This window comes from Myotis lucifugus, unplaced genomic scaffold (assembly GCF_000147115.1).
Source record: "Myotis lucifugus unplaced genomic scaffold, Myoluc2.0 scaffold_20, whole genome shotgun sequence".
NCBI classification, from domain to species: domain Eukaryota; kingdom Metazoa; phylum Chordata; class Mammalia; order Chiroptera; family Vespertilionidae; genus Myotis; species Myotis lucifugus.
The window spans coordinates 8,480,056-8,507,965 of NW_005871068.1; the positions used below are offsets into that span (position 1 = coordinate 8,480,056).

At 39.2% G+C, this 27,910-nt stretch overlaps 1 protein-coding gene across 3 annotated transcripts in view; it reads right to left on the bottom strand.

Annotated features, from left to right (window-relative positions):
- Positions 1-5,163: 5,163 nt before the first annotated feature.
- Positions 5,164-27,910, bottom strand: part of DMD (dystrophin) — a 2,279,750-nt gene continuing 2,257,003 nt past the window's right edge. For 2 of the 3 annotated variants that reach the window (XM_023751347.1, XM_006085662.3), the window contains 4 exons: positions 27,717-27,840; positions 22,141-22,233; positions 13,650-13,681; positions 5,164-7,693 (listed from right to left, as the gene is read on the bottom strand). In XM_023751347.1, the coding sequence (XP_023607115.1) occupies positions 7,682-7,693; positions 13,650-13,681; positions 22,141-22,233; positions 27,717-27,840 (261 nt within the window). In that variant the 3' untranslated portion in view covers positions 5,164-7,681. The remainder of the gene's footprint in view (positions 7,694-13,649; positions 13,682-22,140; positions 22,234-27,716; positions 27,841-27,910) is intronic. The other variant, XM_006085660.3, reaches the window with a different exon arrangement.

The window sequence follows — 27,910 nt, forward strand, 5'->3', positions numbered from 1 at the left end:
CCCAAGAGGAGCATCGCAGTCAGCACCTAGATGCAGGCTGATTGGAAGCTGGATCCTCTCTTTGATGTGAAGACTGGAGATGGGTGTTCCTGTATACTGCTCTGCACTGTGTCTGGGAGGATAGCCAGCTAAGAATGGTTCTGAGTCAGGTGTTCAGGGGCATTCCCAGGGCATCAGACCTGTGCAGATGCTCCTTTCTGAGAGATAAATTAGTGAACTGAAGTGAGGCAGAGAGAGCACAAAGATGGTGTCCACCATCCTCTGGGTTTTCTGGGGTCTCTGGGGAGTATTGCAGTTGGCCCCTAGATGTATGTTAGATTAGAAGTCTGCCCTTTAGGCTGCAGCTAGTAAGATAAGCAAATAGGCTTCTTGCAAGGAAAGACTGGGCATTGCCATCTCTGTGTGGTCTCATGGACACAGGCCTTGTTAGCTTTCAAAGCTACATGTTTTCTGGGCCCATGTCTCTGGTGGAAATCTTAAAAGTTGAGGTGCCAGATGTGGGGTCCAAACCCTTCACTCCTCAGGGAGAACTTGGGAGTGTTATGGGGAATGAATGTGATATACTACTTATATAAGTCTAACTAGCCATAGAACTAAAATAAAAATTTACTAACAAAGTAAGCTTATAAAATAATTTATGTAAAGCTACCCATGTTAATCTTAGTAAAGGTTAAACCTAACTTGTTACTCTAACATGATTTTTCTCTCAAAACTAGAACTTGCATGTTCTGTTTTCTCTCTCCCTCCTGACAAAACCCTTGCCTGCACTGAGATGTTAAGATGGGCTGTTGAATCTCAGAGGGAAGGTGGGGGTGGGTGGGAAGAGATTAACCAAAGAACTTACATGCATATATGCATAACCCCTGAACACAGGCAATAGTGTGGTGAAGGCCTGGGGCCTGGGAGAGGTGTGAGATAGAAAGGGTCAATGGGGAAGAACAGGGGCTATCTGTAATATTTTCAACAATAAAGATAAATTAAAAATAAATAATGATACAAGGATAAAAAAAGATAGGCTTTGGGAAGAGAGTCCCCCATCTTCTCAGGTGGCTGGCACTTGAATAAACCTCTTTTCTTCTTACTATCACCTTTCTCATGAGTTTAGCTTTCATTGTGGCAGGTAGCCAGAACTGCGTTAAGTTTCAGGAGTTGTGAGCTCTCTCCTGGTTGTGTGTTGCATGACAGGGATGGGGTTTAGGGTGATATTGTGTCTCAATCTCTTCTATTCATTTCAACATGGGTGTTTTTTTTTCCTTATTTGCTCAATATGTGTAGGAGTCACTCAGCTACTTTCTGGGTTTCTTTCAGAAAGAATTGTTCTGTATGTAGCTGTAGATCCAATGTGCCCGTGGGAGGAGGTGAGTTCAGGAGCTTCCTATGTTGCCATCTTGAACTAGAACTCTTAGAAAGTGACTGTTATATTATACAAATCATCTATACGTATGAAGATAATAAGATTTCTATGTGGAACCCAGAGGATTAAGAATAATTAGGGTTTAAAATATATACAAATTAGAGAAACTTACTGCCTTTGCCAAGTGATCAAAGTTGACATCACCAAGAATGGGACAGACTGTCCTCACATTCCTCCTGCTATCCTGTGCTGAGGACACACCATCACTTGTGTCACATTCTTGCCAAAAACACATCCCATGAATCTAATAATGAGGTCACATCAAACCCAAATTGAGGCATGTTCTACAAAGCAGCTGGCTTGTACTCGGCAAAAATGTCAAGGTTTTTAAAGACAAAGAAACACAGAGAAACTGTTCTTGGCCAAAGGAGTTTAAAGAGATATGACTAAGTGTCATGGGATCATGAACTAGATCCTAGACCAGCCCAGGAAAACATAACTTTTTTTAAAAAAAAACACTGCACAATTGACATTTAAATGTGGGTTGTGTAGATGACTTTTGTGTAATGTTAAATTTCTTTATTTTGATGATGGTAATGCCATCACGTAAGAGAATGTCCTAGTTCTTAGGAAATGTATATGAAGTATTTAAGTGTAAAAGGGCACAATATCTAAAACTTACTGTCAAGATGGTTCAGGGAGAAAACAGACTGCTGAGAGAGAGAGAGAGAAAGAGAGAGAGAGAGCAAGAGTGAGAGAGAAATAGAAACAATTGTTGAATCTGGGTAAAGAGTATATGGGGGTTCTTTGTACTATTCTTGCAACTTTTCTGTATTCTTGCAACTTTTAAGGTATTTCAAAATAAAAAGTTAAAATGTATCCTGTATATAGAATATATACACACATATATGTATGTATGCAAATATGTATAGAATTTAAGCCTCAAGTTACTCTACATAATCTTTTCTGTACACAAAAGCCACTCTCATACACCTGCAAGCTTCACACACACACACACACACACACACACACACACACACACACACACATTACCTATGGAAAGTCCATGAACTCACCGCACTCTGAAGGCCAAGGAGCCATGGTGAATACTATGTTTGTAGTTCCTACTCTAGTGGCTTTGCTACTGTGGGAAAGGATTCAATTCATGTCCTTCCTACACTTAATTTGAGGGCAAAGTCTTTGCAAGTGTGCCAATGCTGCCTTTGTATTCATTCCGTGAGAGCATTACAAATTCAGGGAAATCCCACCGCAGCTCCACAGAACACATCCATTAGTTTTGATGCTTTCTCCCCAGAACACATTTTGCTTGCTGGTGCACAATCTGCACCAGCTTGATCCATTTTAATTTTTAACTGAAATAATTCCCTCCCCTCCAGCCTGTGCCAGGTGTGAAACAGAAAGCCAAATGCCCTCCTCAGAGTCCTCCACACACAGTTGTCTTAGACATGGTGAAGTTTTTAAAATTCCTCAGTTCCCTAGTTGAATGCCATCAAAACAGCCAGTCTGCTATTTCGACCAAAGGCTGGTTTGGGGAATGGCAGGAAGGATAAATGATGTATTCATGTAAATAGGATAAAAATTGCCTGGCCGGCATGGTTCAGCGGTTGAGTGTTGACCTATGAACCAGGAGGTTATGGTTCAATTCCCCATCAGGGCACATGCCTGGGTTGTGGGCTCAATCCCCAGTGGGGGGCGTGCAGGAGACAACCAATCCATGATTCTCTCTCATCATTCATGCCTCTATCTCTCTCTCCCTCTCTGAAACCAGTGAGTATATATTAAAAAAATAATTCGGATAAAAATTAATCTTGGCATATGTGGACTTCAAGGACAGTCTTTCAATGTAATAGTCACTTAGGTTGGCATTATCACTCCACCCTCAAAAACTTCGCGAGTGATTCGTCAGAGATGTCACACTCACTTAAAATCGTTCTTAATGAGCTCGACCATCTGTTATTCCCAAAATCATTAGAATAGGATGAAGCTAGTGAACTTTTTTAATGTCTTTGAATGCCTAGCATCTGAACCCTGTTGGGGAACTTCTCATCATGAATCTTGGTGGGAGACAAAGACAACATCTTGCTAGAGACGCTGACATGGCTACTCATTTCCTAGCTTCCGTTGCAGCTAGAGCAGAGGTGAAGCAGGACAGAGATGAGGGGATCAATCTCTGGGAATGGTATGGTAGGGGTATCCTCCCCAGAATCAGTTCTGTGGCATCCTGGTAGGTTAGACTCCTGCTCCTCGGACGTCCCCTTAAGTCCGGTACCATGAACAATAGAAGTGGCATGAAATTCTCAAGAAGCAAAGTGTAAACTGCAAACTGGTTAATTCATATACTTGTTATTACTAACACAAGAAACAAAACAAACGCTAGGACAGTTGCTGCACAAAAATGACCTCTGAAGCTGCAAATGTTTGCCACCTTTGATCCAGAAATCTCACTTCTAGGAATGTGTCCCCTCTTTTTGCACAAGTCAAATAAGAAATGAGAGATGTGCAGTATTGTTTGTTATAGAAAAGACTGAAAACAACCCATATATCCCACCAAAGGGAACTGCTTAAATAATATCCCACAAACATACAGTGGAGTATTATGCAGCTATAAAAAGTGAGAAAGCATTTTATATATTGCATTAGAAGCCCAGTGCATGAAATTTGTGCACTGGGGAGGGGGTCCCCTCAGCCCGGCCTGTGCCCTCTTGCAGTCTGGGACCCCTCGGAGGATGTTCACCTGTGACATCCTCTTGCAGTCCGGGACCCCTTTCTTCTTACTGCCCGCCTGCTTGCTGCTCCTTAGCGCTCCCGCCACCACCGTTGTGCTTGCCAGCTGAGTCTGACTTCTGGCTGAGCAGCGCTCCCCCGTGGGAGCGCACTGACCACCAGGGGACAACTCCTCCGTTGAGCGTCTGTCCCCTGGTGGTCAGTGCGTATTATAGCGACCAGTCATTCCACTGGTCATTCTGCCTTTTGATTTGCATATTAGGGTCTTATTATATAGGATTGGAAAGATTCATTTTAATATAATTAAGAATGGATTTCTTGAATCCATTCTTAAGTTTAAAAAAGCAGGGTATATAAATAGAATGCTATAATCTGTGTAATGAAAGGGAAAAAAGGAGGAATACATGTTTGTAATAAAGATACTTTGGGAGAATACATAAGAAATTTAATAATATTTACTCATAGGGCAGTGAGGATGATCTGGGAACAGGCTGGCAGGGTCTTTTCACTGTTTGCCTTCTAGATTTTGCATTTTTCAACTGTATGCACGAATGACCTATTTAAAAATTAAATAACTAGCCCTGACCGGTTTGGCTCAGTGGATGGAGCGTCGGCCTATGGACTCAAGGGTCCCAGGTTCGATTCTGGTCAAGGGCATGTACCTTGGTTGCTGGCACATCCCCAGTGGGGAGTGTGCAGGAGGCAGCTGATCGATGTTTCTCTCTCATCGATGTTTCTAACTCTCTATCCCTCTCCCTTCCTCTCTGTAAAAAAATCAATAAAATATATTTAACAAAATAAAAATAAATAAAAATTAAATAACTAAATTAGCCTGGCTGGTGTAGCTCAGTGGTTGAGCATTAATCTATGAACAAGGAGGTCACAGTTTGGTTCCTGGTCAGGGTACGTGTCCGGATTGTGGCCTTGATCCCCAGTAGGGGGTGTGCAGGAAACAGATGATCAATTATTCTCTCATCATTGATGTTTCTCTCTCTGAAATCAATAAAAGTGTAAAAAAATAACTAAATTAAAATAAAAACAAAACATAGCAGTCCAATCAACACTTTTTTGTAACATAACTGCGTGCTTTATTGAGATACACAGTAAAGCAGTAATATAATACAATAGTAAGGCATATATTTGGTGAAGTCTGATATGTTGTGAAAATGCAGTAAAACTGAAGTTTAAAAAAATAATTAGTAAATGTTACAGTGTTGATGTTAAAACACAATGTATTATGATACTCAAGTAAGAACCCAGTACCTGAAAACAATGACATAACATGCCATGTGATGTTTATGCTTCAGTTACATTGATTATGATTTAGTTTAACACTCAGTGGTTATACAGAACACGAAATAATGTCCAAATTATGCTTAAAACATAGCAATAAAGCTCTCAATTTTTATTCATATATTTTGCCAGACTCACTCCAGAACTAATGTCTAAAAGATAAAACAAAAAGATTAAAACAAAATTATGCACTCACTCTATCTTTGATTTTAGAATGAAACTTAAACTTCTTAGTAGGAAGTAAAGTAACCTCTTGTTTTAAATCGTGGTTAAAAAAAATCCTTAAAGAAAAAGTCCAGCGTCATGTAAAGGAAAAATGCAAGACTAAAACCAAATATTAATGTAATTTGTTACCTTAGAGCTTTGGGTTTTCTTTTGGAAATTATAAAGGAAGAAAGAAAATGGTGGAAAATGTTCACACAATGGACAAGTGGTGAAGCTGTGAAATCAGGTGTGCACAATTATTAGGAACACCCCAAAACCAAAGTGAGGTAGAAATAGCATGAGAAGCCATGTTTGATGTTAATTATCATAATAAAATAAGGGACAAAACCCACACTCCAAAAGTTAATTACATTTGATGTAAGAGGTAACAGATTTGCAAAATAATAGGTCACATGGGCTTTCTATTGAATGATTTTTTTAAAATCAAAGACTACTAAGATGAAATGAGAGTAAAGCTTTTTCCTACCAGCTAGTCCTCTTGAGTTTTTCTCCTCTTTTTGAACAATGTTTGCTTGTTTATATATTTAACTTGCTTAATCCACCCAAAGGGGATTGCAGTACCTTGTGGAACATCTGAATCTATCCGCGTCCCCACTTACTTTAGAGAAATGCAAAGGAGAGAAGCACAGTTCACGAACTTCTGGGTGGATATTTAACAGTGTCACAGTGTGATGGGGCTACTGTCTTACATTTTTCCAAGGGTTATCTTAAATTAAGTCCTATGGCATTTAAAACTCACTGCAATGAGAAAAAAAAAGCTTAAAAAAAGGAAAGAACCAAAACACCCACTGCTGTTTGCCAGAAGAGAATCATTTAGTTGTAATTACACAAATCTCTATGTATGGTTATGAAGATTCATCCAATCCTTTACTTCAAGAGTGGCCTGCCTACTCCCTCAGAGGGATCAGCTGAGAACCCAGAGCCCTCCTCGTCTCTGGGAGTTTAAAACGCCTTCTGATGCTCTGACTTCCACTGAAGCACCATGAAGTCTAAATAGTGGCATTGCCAACAGCAGGAAGCTGTATACATCAACCAATGCATTATTCTGACATAGTAAGTCCTATGTACTCATTCACATGTTCCTTTATCAAAAAAAAATGCAATACTCTAGTTGTCAGTGGAAAGTTCCAAATGAGAAACATCTGGAGCCCCAGACAATGTTTTAATGTGGTCGTTTCCTTCTGCCTGCAGGCTCCAGGAAAGCCACTCTCCACCGAGCAGGTAAGCCGAATGACCAGAAGCAATTTCTCGCCATTAGCAAGTGGCAGGAACATTTGAACAAGAAATTGAAAAGGTCTCTAGAAATTCCTATCTATTTATCTATATACCTATAGTATCTGCATACTTATAGACATATAGATGTGGACAACGGAAACCCACAGCCCGTTCCACTCAGTCAACAACTCTCAAGAGAGCAATGTGAAGCAGTCATTTGGTAGTGTCAGAAGAAGTCTTATCTCAATATGCAAGAAGAAAAAAAAAGCCATGAATTTCATATGGATATCACGCTAAAAGGAAGCAAAACAATGCACTGCCTCAAAGTTTGTGTGTGTGTGTCTGTGTGTGTGTGTGTGTGTGTGTGTGTGTGTGCGCGCGCACGTGTGTTTGTTTTTAGGGGTTTTTATAAACAACTTTTTTTTAAATAAAGCACACTTTAGTTTACAATCTTTCTGTATAACTGTTATAAATTTTTAAACAACCCAAAATGCGTTCCATATAAAGAAATGGCAAGTTATTGAACTATCAAGATTTTACATGTAGTTTTCTTATAACTTTTTTTTGTACAATTGCATAGACGTGTAAAACCTGCCATTGTTAACAAAACAATAACAGACTTAGAAACTACTGAAATCTACAGTATAGTACCACTACCCTTCACAAAAATATAGATTTTTTTTCTTGTAAACTCTTACTGTCTAATCCTCTTTGTTGTATGAATATTATAAAAACCATGCGGGAATCAGGAGTTGTAAAACATTTATTCTGCCCCTTCTTCATCTGTCATGACTGAAACTAAGGACTCCATCGCTCGGCCCAAATCATCTGCCAAGTGGAAAAGGCTTCCTACATTGTGTCCTGGAAAACAAAGAGAGAGAGACTTCACACAGGTGCAAGCATCACCCCCCGGCTCTTTGCCATCTGGGAAACCATTCCCCATTTCTTGGTGAGGACAACACAGAAGCTGCATCGAGGGTATATACAACAGGGTTGGATTTCCACCAGTTTCCAGGAAGAAGCAAAGCCTTGTTAATGAAGACATTTCACATTGTTAGTATTAGCTTAATATTGGATCAGGCTACTGTTGCCATTTGAGTAGAAAAATGTCCAAGACCGCAGTCATCTTCTCAATATAGAACAAAAGGATTCCATGGGAGCCCTAGCCGGCTTGGCTTAGAAGATAGAGTGTTGGCCTGCGGACTGGAGGGTCCCAGGTTTGATTCCAGTCAAGGGCACATGCCTGGGTTGCAGGCTCGATCCCCAGTAGGGGGATGTGCAGGAGGCAGCCCATCAATGATTCTCTCTCATCATTGATGTTTCTATCTCTCTTTCTCCCTTCCTCCCTGAAATCAATAAAAGTATATATTTAAAAAAGGATTCAATGGGTAAGCACAAGATTTCCCTCATCACAGGAATATTTCACCTTTTCCTAGTACTAGATTTTTTTTTTTTACTATTAAACAATCATCACAATAACTATCAACACCACCGCCACCATTGCCACTCTATGGCCATCACCTTTATCATTACTACCATCACCACGACATGAAATCTTCATTTCAATGCTGTTTCAAACTGTTGGCTCGCTTTTTTCTCTTTATTGATTAAGGTATTACATATGTGTCCTTATACCCCCATTGCCGCCCCCCCTCATGCCCTCACCCCCCTGGTGTCTGTGTCTATTGGTTAGGCTTATATGCATGCATACAAGTCCTTTGGTTGATCTCTCCCCCTTACCCCCACCCTCCCCTACCTTCCCTCTGAGGTTTGACGGTCTGATTGATGCTTCTCTATCTCTGTTTTTGTTCATCAGTTTATGTTGTTCATCATATTCCCCAAATGAGTGAGATCATGTGATATTTATCTTTCTCTGACTGGCTTATTTCACTTAGCATAATGATCTCCAGTTCCATCCATGCTGTTGCAAATGGTAAGAATTCCTTCTTTTTTACTGCAGCATAGTATTCCATTGTGTAGATGTACCACAGTTTTCTAATCCAATCATCTGCTGATGGGCACTTAGGCTGTTTCCAAATCTTAGCTATGGTAAACTGTGCCTCTATGAACATAGGGCTGCATATATCCTTTCTGATTGGTGTTTCTAGTTTCTTGGGATCTAAGGCTATGGTGGAGGTGGCTATTTGCTTTCTGCTTTTACTTGGGTTGAAAAAGAAACTCTTGATGAGACCTTTCTGTACACTATTAATGTTTGAATTAGAAAACTTCAAAATAAAAATCACTGTTCATTCCAAATTACTCTAGACTAGAGCCTAATTATAATATGACCCACATGTTTAGCATGGATTTGGGTGTCCTGTGAGTCAAGTTTTGATCTCCTAAATGAGGGTTAACTATCAGAATCACCTTTTAATAATAATGTGACATGACCTGGCATTAATCCCCCAGCACAGAACACAGAGGCAGCACAATATCCCTGGGTACTTTGTGGCAAAATCCCGATCTAGAGTAAAATGATTTGAGACATACTGCATGGCTTGACTTTTCATATTTTTATATGGCTTATTTTAATTCTTGGACATCAGTAAGTCATTCCACTATTCAAGTACTGCCTTTGAAATGAAAAATGCTTTACTAGGCTATTACTACCTTGCCATGTATCAACTTTACAGATTGCCATAGTAATTGTTAAATCTCTATAAAAATTAAAGATAGACTAGGACAGGCATTCTGTCCTAATATTTATTTCAAGAGATGTCGTTTTTATATATACGAGAGAGAGAGAGGATCTGGAGAATATTCATAGGCGCGCACTTACACAGTGATGGCACCAGATCAAACTAAGACTTATTAAAACTGTAATGCCATTCAGCCATTAAAAGGTGACCAAGTTTATAAATCTCTTTGAACTTAGTGCAAAGAGTTTCTGTGAGAACTAATTACTAGTATATTTTTAAAAAATCACTATGGATTTTGGTTGAGATTGCAAACATAAAAACTTTCAACAAAACATATGTACTACTTAGAGAGTGGGCCAAGTGTTTGGCAGCCTTCAGTGGAACTGAAATAGTCATTGGATTTTCTAAACCAGGGGTCCTCAAACTACGGCCCGCGGGCCACATGCAAATACAAATATTGTGTTTGTTCCCGTTTTGTTTTTTTACTTCAAAATAAGATATGTGCAGTGTGCATAGGAATTTGTTCATAGTTTTTTTTTAAACTATAGTCCGGCCCTCCAAAGGTCTGAGGGACAGTGAACTGGCCCCCTGTTTAAAAAGTTTGAGGAGCCCTGTTCTAAACCATCAATAACCACAGAAGACAGGGGGTCCTTTGCTGTTCTTTTGAGCTTAGAGCACAGATATATAACTGATGCCATTAGGTTAGAGGGCTTCCCTTGTATCTATTTTTGACTGCCCTGAAACCCTGGGAAATCGCAATTATTCATGCATAATTGGAAATGGATGGGCTAACTGTACATTCTTAATTACTTGCCATCTTAACAGCAATTAGTGAAGCCAGTAAAAACAAAACTCAAGACCCTTTCAATTTGATATCTGAATAGAATTCCAACTATTTCTCATTACCCACATATAGTCCACCTTGTAGCTAGAAAATATGTTACAAACATAAAACAGGGAAGAATTCATTTTTTCCCACTGGCTTATTGATAATAATCAAAACAGGCCTATTTTAGATTGTTTGCTATGAGATGTGGATTGCAGTTCTAAAGATAACAAAGACAAGTGAATGCATTTCTAGATTACAGCAGGTCCTTGAATAACATTTTGTTCACCGTCGTTTTGTTATAACATTGGTGAGCTGTCGTAGGAACCCAACTCTTGTTGATATCAACTAGCCTATGGCAAAAGTGGTTTCATCATATGTAATTTCACTTAAAGCCAAGAACCTACTGCTGATGCTAAGTGAGGACTTACTGTATATAACCAAATGGTGCTTGTGCTCCTTGACATGGTGATCAGTTACTACCCGAACAGAAAACTCTTGAGTCTCTCAAAAGGCATGAGTTCTAGGTACGTCTGCTATTGAAAAGGTTACCCAGTAAAATTACTTATTATTCTTAATATACCATACACACACCCAAAGAATGGTAGGTGGCCTTCTAACCTGTCTAGCCGGTTCATGTTCACCAAATGACCTCACAGTTGTCCCTATGCTAGAAAAATGGTGTTCAGTCACCTCACCATATCTACATTAGGCCTTTGGTCACTTTATTTACAAATACCTGTTTCACCAGAATAGTGAGTCCAATGTTTTTCATGGATGTTTTCGTTAGAGCCAGAAAAGAAATCTCTCTCTTTGACAAAATACTGCCTCAAAGAATCATATATCTCAATCCACTGGAGGCATAAAACTGCACCCTGCTATGGATACAGAAAATAGAGCTGTACCCTGGTTCTATTGTCCAGTGTATAAAGCAGAACATTAGAGAGGCCATTAATTTTACATGACAGGTATTCCTAAAGTCAAAATTAAAATCTTATATTATGAGCACGAAAGGCACTGAAAAGCAGGCGGGATTCAGGCATCTATAATCAGCGTCAGGAACAAGCTGACACAAAAATACATCTGTAGAACGTATTAATTTAATCCATTTTAATGCAAGGATTGTTGAACACAAAGGCACCATGCGTTCAACATTAGGGTAGTGGTATGTTTTTCCAAGTTGGCGCGAACTGCGACACATCCAGTCTCACGCGCCACCGCTGCCTAAGGGAGTTATTTTCCGCCGTGATTGGAATTGAGACTTTCTGGCAGCGAGCCAAGACCTCAATAGCAATCTGGCACTCTATTTTTAAAAAATATAATGCCCAAATAAATGGCCAAAGCAAAGCCAGAATACTGCAGTGAAATCTGCTTATCTTTCCTTTTCTATAATTTCATCTTTGGGGAGGGAAAGATCTGGTCTACTATACATTTGGGGTATTTTCATAGCATTAAAAATATCACTATTGCCCTAACCGGTTTGGTTCAGTGGATAGAGCGTCAGCCTGTGGACTGAAAGGTCCTAGGTTCGATTCCGGTCAAGGGCATGTACCTTGGTTGTGGGCACATCCTCAGAGGAGGGTGTGCAGGAGGTAGCTGATCGATGTTTCTCTCTCATCGATGTTTCTAACTCACTATCCCTCTCCCTTCCTGTCTGTAAAAAACCAATGAAATATATTTTTAAAAAAAGAAAAAAATATCGCTATTATTTTGGTTCTCTGGCTTTCTGGAACTTAATTGACTATCATGTGCCTCAGGTAGTAAAGTTTCCAAATGGCTATATGACTTCAAATACAGCTGCTGGCCTTTTCTAAAATTCATTCATGAGAGAAACATGTTCAGGGTGGTCAAGATTATGGTGCAACTTTTTGCAAGTTAAAAGAAATGTTAAGGAGCACTTACCATCAGAATGAACCCGGGACGTCTCACATAAGAAGTATGTGAGCCAGGCAAACCGTCAGGAGCATTCAGTGCTTCACCGATTCAGGCTTCCTCAGTTTCTCCTCCCAGCCTACCACTCCCTCCCTGGGACCCCACCGCCCCAAGCCTTGGAAGCAGCACTGGTGTAGACACACTGAAAGATCATTCCATTATCCTTTAATTATCAGGCTTGCATGGCCTGGTGGCAGAATTCCCAGTATGACTCCTTATATTTAAATGAACGAGTGGCTACTCTTGTCCATCCTATCACTGAGGATCCAAAACCTTCTCTTCTAAGGACTCTCCACCCACCCAGTCTGCCTCCCAGATGAGTACACGCTATTGCCATCCACGAGTGAGTTTTCCTTCTCACGTCCTTTGCACTAAACTCTTGGTAAAGACAATTTTACTTCACTTGGGCTGTCACTCAACACTTTGTCAAATCGTCAGTTGATTAGGTAATTCAATGTCTAGCTAATATTTCTGGTAGAATAGAAGCATGAAGCAGCTTTCACTGTAAAACCCCAAACCACATACGGTGATAACGCCATATCCTACCCCTTTTAACACCAAAAGAGGCATAAAAAAACCCAACAACTCTTAAGACTCCCAACGTTCATTTTTTACCTCTAATTGGTTAACGTTCTATCTGGCTCCAAATGCCAAATGCAAAATAAGCATCCTCTCTAAAGGGCAAGTAGAGATGACACAAGCCTTTCCAACACCATTTTCCAACGTGGCAGTAAAGCATAAAAGAGTGTGGCTCTGGAGACTGCCTGGATTCAAACTCCGTCACCTTGGACACAGTTTGCCCTTGCACTTACTCTGTTTCCTTATCTGTAAAATGGGGTTAATAAGAGTATCTACTCATAGGCTTCTCGTGAAGCGTATATAGGAAAAAAGATGGCAAGTACTTAGAACAGTGCTTGGCACACAGTAAGTGCTCAAAAAATATTAGCTAAAGTGGGAAAGGAAGAGAGTTAGGGACCCGAAAAAAAAAAAGAAAGAAAACAAGACAAAACGAAGACATCCCAAAAGAATACAAACCAAATGCACTGGCAGAAAATGCTAAGGTCCTGGAAGTAGTTATGTCCCAGGCTAAATTTATTTGGAAGATTTTTGTTTGTGTTGCAAATGGCAACAGATGATGAACTGCAGGCTTCCGACCCAGGGACTACGGAGGTTTGCCATTTTAAAGAGATTCCTGCTCCCCCCGACCCGTGGTCCTGTTGTCATGGTGATGACAATGGCAATGAATATTTGAGGACTGTTCCTCATGAGCTGCAAGTGGAGAGGTGACTACCATCCTTACACGATGACATGTGTAATACATACATGCGCGTGCACGCACACAATTCTTACACAAACGCCAAACATAGAAAGCGGGATGAGACAGACAGAAGCCATGGCTGTGAGTCTGAATCTCACTGACCTCTCTCATTGGCTTCCCAGGGGTATTTCTTCCTTTAATAATAGAGAGAGGAAGAGGTAGAGATATCAGAAAGGGAAAAAAATCATGCATATATATACAGTTTCATACCAATTTGCTTCTTTTACCAAACTAATGTTGAGATGACAATTCATTTATTCCCTTCTGAAAAAAAATAGAAACAAACAAAAAAACACCCCAAAAGACACATCCAGTCAAATAACCTTTACACACACTTAAATCAGTGTAAACAGATAACACGATCCAGGAGATAGCACTTATAGAATCCATGGTGGTCATGTGGGAAAACTGGATGAGAGCTGGCACAGCATAGAAATCTGACAAATCGAACATTGTTTTTAAGAGCAACTGTAGAATGTCAAGCTTAACGTCAAAAGTCTCAGAATCTCTTTACTCTGGACTTGACAATCAACACACTGAAACATAAACAGTAGTTGTCTTTGTGTGCCCAAACTCCGCACCCCAAATGCAAAGCAGAATATCACATAGATGACAGACTCCATCCTTTTCGGAGAATTTGTTCCACCTGGTAGAAGCTGAGCATGCACACAGTGGGACTGGGGGCATTTGAGGAAAAGAAAGAAAAAAGGGGAAGGAGATCAATCCCACTAATGGGCAAGCCACAGAGCCGGAGCCAGGAATAAGCCTTCAACTTCCTCATGTCAGCGGGTATCAGGAGACTTGAGAGTCCATGGCTAAAGACCCACTAGCCTTATTCGCTTTATAGAATCCCACATCTATATGTATGTACTTATTTTTGAAAAGCAGGTTTTGATGAGGAACTTTTCGATGATAATATAATTAGACAGAAAATTAGAGCCCTCTGACCATACTCCATGCCTTGGGCATGCAATTTCCTTTTAGCTCCTGAGTCTTAAAAATGAAATACTACTGGTTTTCAAACTTGGACTTCAGCAAAAATCTTCTACGAAATCCCAGTATTTACAGCAGATAAAAGCAGAACTGTGAGAGACCCATGCCTCCCCACCCCCGACCCACCACGCTCAGGAGCTCCAAGACCAAAACTCCCTGAAACAACTTGAGAACTACTAGTCTAGAATGAGGAACTATGAAGCTACTGCTCAAAAACAAATCTTTCAAAACTCAAGTTTAGGGCTCAAAACTTCTAGTATATATTTAAAGGTTTTCTAAGTATGATTTTCCTCCCTCCCTCTCTTCCTTCCTTCTGAATTTCCCTGAGTCCGAAATCACTTAAGAGTATAAAAACTGCTTGACTGACCATGTCCTCATGGCAAAGTGTTCATGACCCTACTCAAATCAGGAAAGAAATAGGTGCCGGCACCTCAGGTGGGGAGTGGGGGGAATCCCAGTGGTAGGCCCATACCAGATGGCAGGAAAAGGGAACAGAAGAACTTTATTTCATCCTTGATGATTCAAATGAATGCCAGCATGACTTACCTATTCCTTTTGACTCCTTTAGCAAGCTATGTGTTTTGTTTTTTTTAATCGTTGTACTTCATAGTAACACTGTCTAGTAGTAGAATTAATTCCTTTCCCCTACAAGATTATGATCTCAAGGGCAGGGCCCGCATGTTGCTTACCCACCACTCTATCCGCAATACCTTGTATTGCACCTTGATACTATGGGTATTTGATAAATGCTGGTTGAAGTGAATTAGTAGGGTAGCCACTACGTCATGGCCATGAGTCCTTTGGTGTTTTAGGCAACTTGGCCTTGTGTGCTACCCCTCTAGCTTGGATGACAAGAGCTGGTAACTTGTTCTGGCTTGTTTCTCTGGTCTATTTTTTAGAGTTCAGAACTTTCATGAAGGACAGTGTTGTTAGAAAGCAATATGATTTAGCTCCAGAGTGTAATTACGATTACTAGAATGATAAATGCTGCATATCTTTATCCATTCTATATCAAGCCATATTCAGAGCTCTGTATCAACTGGGCACTGCCGAATATGCAGCAAATGATTTGGATTTTGTTTCAGGTACTTCTCCAGGATCCATATTTTATGTAAATGAGCCTCCCAGAGCCTTGTTAACCCTGATCTCTTTCAAAAGCCTCCCTCATCATTGGGTGGCAATGTGCTCATTAGCATAGTACAAAAGGACTGCCCTCTTTTTCTATAAAAAAGTTAAAAAAAATGTGTTCCACTGTACTAAGCATAGTTCTATACTGATAAGATGCAATACTGAAGAAAATTATTTGTCAATCAAGAAATATAAGTACCAGAGCGAAGTTTTATTTCATAAATACATTCTTTGGCAATGAGGTGCCTTAGACATTCACTGAGGCTGTCCATCTGGCAATGTGGGATGTTGTCAGGAAATGAATCAAGAGAAAAAGGGAAATGTGCTAGCACATCCTGAGTCTAAATATAGGGCTTGGTCAGGTCTGGATAAGTCAAGTTTACTCAGGCAGTATGAACTTAAGATGATTGGTGGTAATTCTTTAATTCAATGTCAGTTTCTGGGTACCATTAGCTTCTTTATCTCAGTCCACTGACCAGTTTGAAAAGTGTAGAATGAGTTCCTTCCTTAGGATTTCTGTTTCAATACAAGTAAAAGAAGATTCTAATGGTCATACTTGAAATATATTGAAGCATGCTGGGTCTTTGATGAACAGGGATATAAATGCATAGTCGATTCAAATGCAGTTTTGATGAGCTCAAAGTTGATCAGCACCTAAGCCTGTGGCTGTATGTAATGAGCTAGAATGGATAACAAAATAACAGTGTGAAGCAGGGACTGGTAAACTGTCTCTGTAAAGGCCAGAGAGTAAAGATTTTAGGTTCCCAGGCCACTCTATCCCTGTAGTGACTTTCAGCTCTACCATAGCTACTCTGCCACTATAGTGAGAAATTGTGGTAAACAATATGTAATGGCTCTGTACCAATAAAACTTTATTTACAAAACCAGGATCTGGACCCATGGACTGTAGTTTGCAGGCCCCAAGTGTAAAGGAATGAGAGCTAAAATCCTTCATGGAGGCAGAAAGGAAATACAGTGGTTCCTACTTCCGTCCTGGTTCTTTACGTTGTTCTTCCATTAAAGAATCACAGATAAGACTTGAATTTTAAAGGATGGCAGGTTTTGCAAAGCTGCTGGGTTGCTAATTTAGAGGCATGTCACAGAATTTATGTGGGCTTATTTGGAAGGGACAGGAAGTATGAGAGTGACAGGCTGCTATGGGTTGTTGGGGATAAAATTTATGTGGCACAGGTCAGCAGGTAAGAGATTATACAAGCGGCAGAAATACCCGCATAGTATTGCTAATTGCTTCCTGAATTATCTTGCTGTACTAAGAGCTTATGTTGGATCCTCGCATTCATTAATCTATGTACAGTGGCACCTCATTTTGAGAAAGCCCAATATCATACTGCTGACTAGGGGAGCACTTCTTTCATGAATGTGCATACATATAAAAATACCTTTGTTTAGACTGCTAAATAATCAGATGTGTGTGGGCAAGTAACTTAAAGAGTTTAATTTAAAATTATGTTTCTTGTTCATTCTACCCATGTAGTGTTCCTAAAGAATAATGGTGGAGATTTAGAAAGTGTTTACAGTAGATAATGATTTCTATTACACTGGAATTCAACTTCTACATATACTTTTATAGAGAGATGGACAGATTATAGATAGATAAATAGATTAGAGAGAAATTGGTTGACATCCTGTGTTTAATATACATTGAGCCACTCAAATCTCCCAAGTGGCTGTGAACAGCCAACTATATATATCTAGAGATTAATCAGGAAAGATATAATCACAAAGCTAAATGTGAACCCATCCACACCTTGAACACCCTGCCGTTTATATTGGCTATTATGCAGGACAGTTTCGCCATCAGCTTATCACTACATGGAGAAGCATGTAACCCCTTTATTAATTTGGATAACAGTTTAGTAAGGCCATTGAGAGAAGACCAGAAGGCTAATTTAACTTGCTGAATGGCCATGAACCAGGCACTTAACTTCTTTGGGCTTCCAGGTCCTTTTAATGAAAATGAAAGATGAAGGTTAGCTGATACTTTAAGACTTGACCTCTGAGTCAAAACTGTGGCAGAGGGTAACAAAGAAATTGTAAATTTAAATTACACAGTAACTCCCCTACCTATATACTTTATATTTATGGAAAACATAATATAGTTTTTTTTTTAAAAAAGTATTTCCCTCTGTGGGCAATTACCTAGCAGGGTTAAGTAAACCATGAGGTGGTATTTAAGAGCACATTTCCACTAAATGTCAGACCTTGGGCTCAGACATCTGTTCTGAGTTACTCAAACAGCTGTCCAAAACAGCTGTAGTAACCGTGAACTTCATTTTTTGTAACACAACATCGGGAACATGGATGGCAGGCTTAGAATCAAAGCACAATATTCTCTAAGACATTAGCAAGGTCTTGGCAGAAATTTGCATGGTAAAAATTCTAAAATTTCATTTTCCTTAAAAGTATACCCACCTGGGTAAGAAAAACTGAGATTGGTTAGGTCAATAGTTTTAAACCACTGGATCAGAAAATCAATTTAGTGGGTTGCAAGCAGCAGTTTGTTTTTCAGTAGATAACACATAGGAATAGTGTGAATTATATGTAGTATGGTAAGAACTGCTGCTTGAAACATTTGCTTCTGATCTTTGTATGTACAGGGTGGGGCAAAAGTAGATTTATAGTTGTTCATATGGAAAATAATACAAGAATAAACTCTGTTTCTCATACTCACAACTGTAAACCCACTTTTGCCTACCCTGTACATGTGACTATAAACGTATATGTGTGGTGTATATATAGATGTTCCCATTAAACCCTACCATGTATTTATATTTTCTCTATTCTTTAAAAATGAGAAATGCTTTTAGTTAGAAATAAGACATACAAAAATACACTTTGGGGAGTATGTTGATAATATTTTTGCAGTGACACTTTTTATCCTTTGAATTTAGGGAGAAAAAGTGTGATGTGACTTATAAGAAATATATATTTGGTCTTTGTTCTTCCTTAGCACAGAAATGCTAAAACCCTTGGAATTTCCTCTGATGAGAAGCATCAAGGTGCCTTTTATGTTAATGAGCACCTAGAGATGGAGGCTGGGAGCCAACTATGTGATTAGAGCAGTGGTTCTCAACCTTCTGGCCCTTTAAATACAGTTCCTCATGTTGTGACCCAACCATAAAATTATTTTCGTTGCTACTTCATAACTGTAATGTTGCTACTGTTATGAATTGTAATGTAAATATCTGATATGAAGGATGGTCTTAAGCGACCCCGTCAAAGGGTCATTCGACCGCCAAAGGGGTCGTGACCCACAGGTTGAGAACCACTGGATTAGAGGGTTGGAACTTTCAGTCCTACCCCCAGACTGCAGGGTTAGGAGAGGGGATGAAGATTCGGTTCAATCACCAGTGGCCAATGAGTTCATCAATGAGACCTATGTAATGAAGCCTCCATAAAAATCCAAAATAATGTGGTTTGGGCCGCTTTTGTGTTAACGAACACATGGAGATTCGGGGAGAGTGGAGCTCCCAGAGGACCTGGAATCTCCATGCCGCTTCCCCATACCTTGCCCTATGCATCTCTTCCTGCTGGCTATTCCTGAGTTAAATGCTTTTCTAATAAACAGGTGATCTAATAAGCAACTCGTTTTTGCTGAGTTTGGGGAGCCCCTCGAGAACATTAATCTAACCCAAAGGAGGGGGTCCAGTTTTGTAGGACTGAGTCATGAACCTGTGGGATGTGATGCGACCTCCAGGTAGATAGTGTCCGGATTGAGTTGCAGTGTAGGATTCCCAGCTGGTGTCAGAGAATTGCCTGTTGTTGGTGTGGAGGAAACCCCCACACATTGGGATTGGGTGCAGAATCATAAAAAGGCCTATAATAAGGCCAAGTTTGGCAGGAAGTAGCAAGAAAAGTAAAAATGTCAAGGTCATAGCATTACAAAATACCAGGCAGATCTAGCTCCTTGTCTACTCTCCTATTATGTTTGTTTGATGGTGTTTTTTTCAGGAAAATGATTTCATTCTCGAAGGCCATCACAGTACTATTGAGTAAGTAGGATCTTACTTAAAGAAATTGATATCAGATAAAGCCTCCGTATACCATATTTGAAAACTCCAATTAACACTCAGGGGACAATATTGCTTCCATAAGCACTAATTTAGTAAACACTATGCAGGCGGCCTGAATAGTTGCCCAAGTTTCCATATGAGTAAATCCACATCATACAAGTAGCATCAGAGATGCGAACTACCAGCTATCATAGCAGAGGAAGCATATTTCTAGTCTTGCAGGTGGCTACTTCCACACCCATGTGGTATCCAGCTTTAAGGACTCTGCCAGGGGATGCAGGGAGAGAATGCCAAGGATTTCACTTTCAAGACACTTAGGATGGCCCTAGCCGGTTTGGCTCAGTGGATAGAGGGTCGGCCTGCGGACTGAAGGGTCCCAGGTTCGATTCCGGCCAAGGGCACATGCCTGGGTTGTGGGCTCCATCCCCAGCAGGGGTTGTGCAGGAGGCAGCTGATCCATGATTCTCTCTCATCATTGATGTTTCTATCTCTCTCTCCCTCTCCCTTCCTTTCTGAAATCAATAAAAATATATTTTAAAAAAGACACTTAGGATGGACCAGAGACCCAGTACAAAAGGCTGCTATGGGGAATCAGCCATGAGCCCTGCTCTAGCCTCTCCTCTGCTAGATTCTAGTTGTTTAGATGTGAAAGAAATGCCCAGGACACCAACATATAACCACTAACTTCCCACAGAGCAGGTAACTCGCTTTCAGTTTAATGGGCTGGGATGAGACAGTGTCCATGACCTTCAAGGGAAAGCTTGGGGTCCATGGAATGTGTGTGAGATGTTGAGGCCCAAAGTCCCTGCCCGACCAGTAGCTGTGTGATTTTGAAGAAGACACTTGCTCAGTCTGAAGCTAACCTCCTATTTATCTAAAAGGGTGCTTCTAGGGTTCATCGTGTCGTAGACATCTCCATTACAGCAATAATGTTACTGTACTGTGATTTGAACTTTGGAAATCTGCATCCACTGTGGACCATAAGCACCTAAAAGACAAGGAACTTGACATTTCTTCATTGCATCCCTAACCCCCTCCACTGGTCCATAGTAGGTGCTGGTAAAAGCTGGCAGGATAAAGGTGAAAGCATGTGATTTATGTCAAACTGGCATATGGTCTCATTATGATTCATAGCATCTGGGGAGAGAAGACAGCTAAGATAGTCAGGATGGGGATGAGAGTGGTGGGTGTGGGGTGGGTGGAAGACAGATAAGATTTTTATCTGTTAGAATCAACATATCAGAGATGCTCTGTGGTAGAAAGATGGCTGGTGCAGATGTTTAAAATTAGCTTCCCCTGACGGTTCCTTAGCAACCCTCTATCAGAACATTATTGCTTTTAATGTGCACTGCACTACGTTACTCATACATCGAGTAGCTAGGAAATGGCCATTGTGCACCGAGAGTGAACAAAAAGATAGGACTCAAAACACCCTCGTCAGCACCCTTAGGGAGAGGAACAAATAGCCAGATTCTCTGGAGCCCTTCCCTCTTGGGCTGCCCATTAGGGGTGCCAATCACTGGCCACAAAGCCTTGTGTTTTCCCTCTTTGGCTTCTCCTGACTTTCCTTTGTTTGCTCACAGGCATTGGCTGCCATTCCTTTTATTCACTGAAGGGAAGTGGGTCAGTGACTTTGTTTTACGTCAGGGCAGTAAACTTAAAGAAAAACTCCAAAAAATTAACAGCAGCAGCACAGTACCTCCTTGGATGAGGCAAAACATCTAAAGCTCATACGGGCTGGAGGGAAAATACGGTGGGGGAAAATGCTATTTTTGAATGAGGGGCTAAGTGTACAAGGTCAAAGTGATGGGGAGAAAGAAATTAAAGGCATTAATAATGTCAATGCCTTTCTTTGTGAAGGTAGTATTCCATCTCTGGAAGTAAAAAAAGTAACAAAATAGTATATAAAAATTTAAATCTACTTATACTTAAATGATGGGCTAAGACACAATTTTTAAATATAAAGGGCATCGAATTGCAAGTTAGAGTTCCCACCACCACTGTATACCAGGCATGTCCTGGACTCGCTGTATTGTATAGTTAACTGTATGTCCCTGGCAAAGGCACCATTAGGGCACTAATTTCCTCGTCTGTAAAAGTTACATAATTGCTCTTACGTAAAACCTACCTCATAATTAACTCTGCAGAGTAATGTGCAAAGCAAGTAAAATACTTTCAAATGCAAGTTAGTATTCTATATTTCCAGAATCATCTAGATTACACAGGTATTTCATTTTAACCAGAATCTATGACCAGAAAATTCAGTCATCCAAACCAGAAATTCACATTTAAAAATAAAATCTCCTCACAGTGATTCCAAATTGGCATTCTGTCAGCATATGTTTATTAAATGTGGAAAACAGACATACTAGCTGGGTATTTCCGATAGTGGCCTAACTCCAATAAGTCTGAGTTTACCGCCAGGTAGTGCAGCTTACCTCTTGAACTAGGGAAGGAGTTGTTGAGTTGCTCCATCACTTCTTCTAACCCTGTGCTTGTGTCCTGGGGAGGACTCAGAAGATCTTCCTCACCTTAATGAAAGCAAACACAAACAACGGAAAATTACACTTAAGGAAAAAATTAGAGATACTAGAGAAAAGGCCCATGATTGCATCTAGAAATCCATTAAAAATCATTTCCACTTGTTCATAAATAATATAAATAAAAATACCCCTTTAAGCTTACTAATTAGGGAACAACTCCTTAAAGGGAAGGAGAATTCCAGGTGGGGATTTATCTATGTCATTATCTTTGCAGAAGAAAACTGTACATCTGTTTAAAGTTTAAGGTAAAGTTGACATAGGTTTCTTGTGTCCTATTAACAAAGGTGAGACATTTTTCTTTGTAATAAAAATTATTATTGGACACTTGCAGTGTATTTTCAACACAAAAGAAAATAAGACTGTGACATTTTGCATTTATGAAGGTAAGAAAGAAAGGAGTGGAGACACTGAGTATTTTCACCACTTTTTCCTTTGACATTTAACCGAAAATACAAACAAAAATGAAGTACCTTTAAAGTCCAATGTAACAGGGAGAAATAAAAGTTGTATGTGACTTATATAGGTGATAAAATATTAATATTTGAAGAACTGTGGATATGGGGAATAGCGGGGAGTTACGTTCCTTTCCTCTTTGTTACATGGGACTACTTTATTATAATATTGTTTTTGGAGGCTAATAAGGGGAAACTTTTTTTAATTTTTGAGAATTTGTTTATGTGAGGAGAGAATGGTGATTTGGAAGGCAAAAAATGTAGGGATGGATGGTTTTCCTCAGGGAATGAGAGTTTCCTTGTAGGTTTTGTTGATCTGTGTTCTCTGTTTAGTCACATGTCAAAGAAATACACCTCAAGCAGCATTTCGGTAAGGGAAAATTTTCTCAAGTGAAAACAAAATTATTTTGAACTTTGGAGGTCCTTGGAAACTAATTTTTTATAACATTGTCTTCTAATAGTGAAAATAACTTCTCTTCCATCTCACTTTGTTCCAGCATATTGTCACTTTCACCTAAAAGAAGACCTTGCTTCAGCAAGTCACCAATAAGGAAGGAAACCTAGTTTCACATCTGATCAGGAAATGACTGGAGAGCCAGTGATAATGACTTAAAGATGCTAATATTTAAGGTCCCTGCTACTTAAAATTTCAACTATGATTATAATCCTGCATTTATTAAGTTTTCATCCTTGGTTTTTAAGCGCAAGCTTAAAGAATGCTTGGCAGTGCTCACTATTAAGACAAAATCAGCCTGGCCGGCATGGCTCAGTGGTTTGAGCGTTGACCTATGAACCAGACAATTACAGTTCTACTCCAAGGTGATTCCCACAAACATGCATAAAACTCCCTTTTTGATTATTAGCTATAACTGTCACGGCTTGTTTGAAGTTGGCCCCCCCCCAAAATGACTGGAACATTTTTTAAATGAATGTTTCAAAATAAGGAAAGACAATCAAAGTTAAAATATACCCTGATATAGCAGAATGTGATAGACACTGAGGAAGTGGAGAAAAAAGAAGTGAAATGACTCAAAGTTAATCTGGGAAAAAAGAAATGGAATGGTTTGCTATGGGCAAGATCTTTTTAAAGTCTTCTGAAACTCAGCAAGATGTTAGGCTTTCTTGAAAGGATGACAACTCATCTGACTCACTTCCCTTTCCTCAATTCAAATGATGATTTTCCTACTTGCTTAAGAAATGACTTTAGCCAGAACCCATGCAGAAAAGACCTAAGAAACCTTATTCCTGTAATTTTGCTTACACCTAAGCAAAGTATTTTCTCTTTATACAAAAGGGAACTATGTACTAGAAAATTATTCTCTCTTAAAAAGGGGTCTGTGTATTAGCAACTATTGCCCATCATTATTTTTCTTTGGATTACTTAAATCACATATAATGTTTTTAACCAATTTCCAACTTGATGTGTGATTACTTCATGACATGTTTTTTCTGCTTTCCTCCAGTTTTTCAGATGAAAAAAAATGATTTATCTAGTACTTGATGTTAGCTTCAATTACTTTTTAAAATTATATTTAAGGTAGATGGTTTCAATTTTACATTAAAATGCTGTGTATAAGTTCTTTAATTATGGTATACAATGATAATAGTGATTATTAGCCAGTCAGTGTTCAATGGTGGTGAAAAATATTAAAATTAATAGCTAATATTCTTTTATCTCATTGTGGTTACAAATTGCATTTCCCTGATGATTAGTGATGTTAAGCACCTTTTCATGTACCTGCTGGCCATCTGTGTTGCTTCTTTGGAAAAATGTCTATTCAGATCTTGTGCTCATTTTTGAATCAGATTTTTTTCTATTGAATTGTATGAGTTCTTTATATATTGTGGATATTAACCCCTTATCAGATATATGATTTGCAAATACTTTGTCCCATCCCATAGGTTGCCTTTTTATTTGGTTGATGGTTTCCTTTGCTGTAACAGAGCATTTTATTTGACGTAGTCACACTTATTATTGCTTTTGTTGCCTTTGCTTTTGATGCCAACTCCAAAAATTTCATCACCAAGACTGATATCAAGGAGCTTACTGCTTACCTTTTCTCCCAGGGGTTTTATAGTTTCAAGTCTTATGTTCAAGCCCTTAATCCATTTTGAGCTGATTTTTCGATATAAGATAGTGGTCTTCTTTCATTCTTTTGCATGTGGATACCCAGTGTTCCCAACACCACTGACTGATGAGACTATCCTTACCCATTGTATGTTGTTGGCTCCTTTGTTGTAAATAAATAGACTATGTATGCATGCATTTATTTCTGGGCTCTATTCTGTTCTGTTCATCTACGAGTCTGTTTTTATGCTAATACTATATTATTTTGACTACTATGGCTTTGTCATATAGTTTGAAATGAGGAAGTACGATGCCTCCTGCTTTGGTTTTCTTTCTCAAGATTGGTTTGGCTATTCAGAATCTTTTGTGGTCATGTTTGAAGGCAGTAAAAAATTGGGTTGCAGAGGAAAGTGGATTTTGAATACCATGCTAAGGAGTATGAACTTTATTCTATAGGCAAACAGGAGTCACAAACATATTTAAGGAGAAGAATAATATATAATCTGAATGTTAGGAGAGTAACTGGAAACATCTGGAAGATGGCTTGAAAAGGGAGAGGGACAAAAAAAAAAGAAACCAATTAGGAGAGTACTCATATTGTCTGTTCAGCTGATCACATGATGAAGGCTAAATTTGGGCAGAAATACTGAATTGAAGAGTTCTGCTCTTTATAAGAGAGGTAAAACAGATTGACCTTGATGATTTGATTGATGATGGTAGGACTTAGCTAAAGAAATTAAGGAAAGGGTTGGTTTTAGAAGTGATGGATATATTTAGTGCCTGGTTGTGGTGATCATATCATGGGGTATATACATATGTCCAAGTTCATCCAAATGTATATATTAAATGTATACAATTTTTGTATATCAATTATACTTCAAGGGAGCTTAAAAAGTAAAAGAAAGTAGATAAAGGGACAAAGTGTGGAAAATGACTGCCTTTGTGTAGTTTGGAAAATTGGAAGAAATGTTCTGGAGGTTGACCAGGATTTCAGATTGGGTCATATTTTTATCCAGAAGATAGTAGAGAGATTTAGGACTTATGGTTATCAACATGGCAGAAGCCAAGAAATGGAAGTAGTGCCAAGAAAGAGTAAAGGGGAAGGAGAGAGAATGTTAGGAAAGCCTTCAGGTGAGGAGCTGAGAAAGATACAACATCGCCTATGTGGTAATTGCTTATAAAATATTTAACTTTAATCCTATCATGACTAAACAAGCAGACAGACGCAAATTGAGGAACATTCTACAGAGCAACTGGTTTGACCTCTTCTAAAATGTCACTGCCATGAAAAATGTAGAGAGCCTGGGGAAGTGTTCTAGATTAAAGGAGACTAAAGAGACATGGTAACTAGATGCACAGCATGACCTTGGTTGGATGCTGAATGAAAAAAAAAAAAAAGCAAAAAGCTATACAGAATATCATTGGCAGAACTGGGGCTATTTGAATTTTAAATTATGTATTAGATAATAGTATTATATCAGTGTTAATTTCCTGAGTGTGATAATTCTATTGTATGCAAAGATCTTTCACCTTGGAAGATACATGTTGAAGGATTTAGGAGTAAAGTGTCATTATGCATGAAACATAATCATTAAGTGGGCTAGTGAAATGGGAAACAAATCAATAAACTCTACACATGCATAAAATATGCACATAAAATATAAATATATACAGTATATATAAAGCTGTTAACAGATATACAAAATAGATGTGACTATAAATAAATAAAGCAAAGGTGGCAAAAACATTGAATTAACTGCAATTCTGCCATAAGTTTGAAATTGTTCTAAATCAGAAGCTAAGGAGTCATTAGACATAAGGAGTCGTTAGGAAGTCATAGGCTCCTGTGTGTGTAGCTCATGAAAGCCAAGAGAACATAACTGTTAATTTCTATTTCTTTGTCTGTCTTTTCCAATAGAATGTAAACTTTATTAGGACATTCTTCCAGTAAACACACATATAGTGCACAGAGACTTACCAGTGATAAGTATTTTATGCTTTGAGGAAGCACTCCACACATTACATAGATCACCTACTATGAATTCACCCATATTTCACTTTAAAAAGGTCATTGGGGTTGTTCGTTTAAGAATGTAACTCTCTATCCGGAATATGGTTCATAGACTTTGGCACATAGACCTTCAAAGTATGGGGACACCCATTGCATTTGTTTAAATACCTGTGGGCATCCTTCAAGAAGATGGTTGGGGTTTTTTTTCTTCTTAAATGAAATTGCCTTATACATTTAAAAAAATCTCCTTTGAATTCAGTCTTTACTCTCAGAGAACAAACTTAATGAAAGAGCCTACCCATTTTATATTGGCAAGTTATCTCAGCCTATCCCAGCCCCCAGAATATAGCAGTTTTGTCCTTGGATTCAAGTTCTACCACAATCTTCTTGGCTCCACAAATCATCAGGACCGGGGCCTGATGTGCACTTTACCTTGGGTGCTTTCATGGGCACGCTGCCTCTTTGCAGGTGTTGACATGCCTAAATAATTAATGCTTCTAAGCACCCAGGGCTCTGAGTCTCACGGCTAAAATATGTGACTCAGTTTCATATGCTTTGCTTACTTCAAAAAAGGGGAAACCCTGCAGTAGGAAATAACAACAGTGGTTCTAAAACTCAGTTGTTTTTAGAATTTATGGAGTTTTCAAAGGCACACAGTATCTTTTCATATACTGAGCGATCTTTTACAGACCCGACCGTCTGCTAGCTATCTTCAGATCTCATGTGGAGACAACAAATCTAACGCAGAGATTGCCCTAAATTACTAAGGTGTGGGAAAGCCAGGAAAACAACATCAAACATTTTCTCTTCCTTCACAATGCTTTGCCCAGAAATGATATTAGATAATTTAGTCGACGATTTGAATGTCTCAGCAAGGAGTTCACCCTTTCCAGACCTTAAGAGATAACAAAATCCAGGAGTACCTAAGACAGACACTTACCCATGGATTCTGAAGTTTGACTGCCAACCACCCGGAGCAGCATAGGCTGACTGCTGTCTGACCTCTGAAGAGAGGTAGAAGGCGAGGACACAGTTGTTCCATTCACCTTGGCCTCTGCTTGGGGCTAAGGCATCCAGAAGAAAACAGAATTATTTTTCATAGTAAACACTCAGATATATAAACATAAAACCATT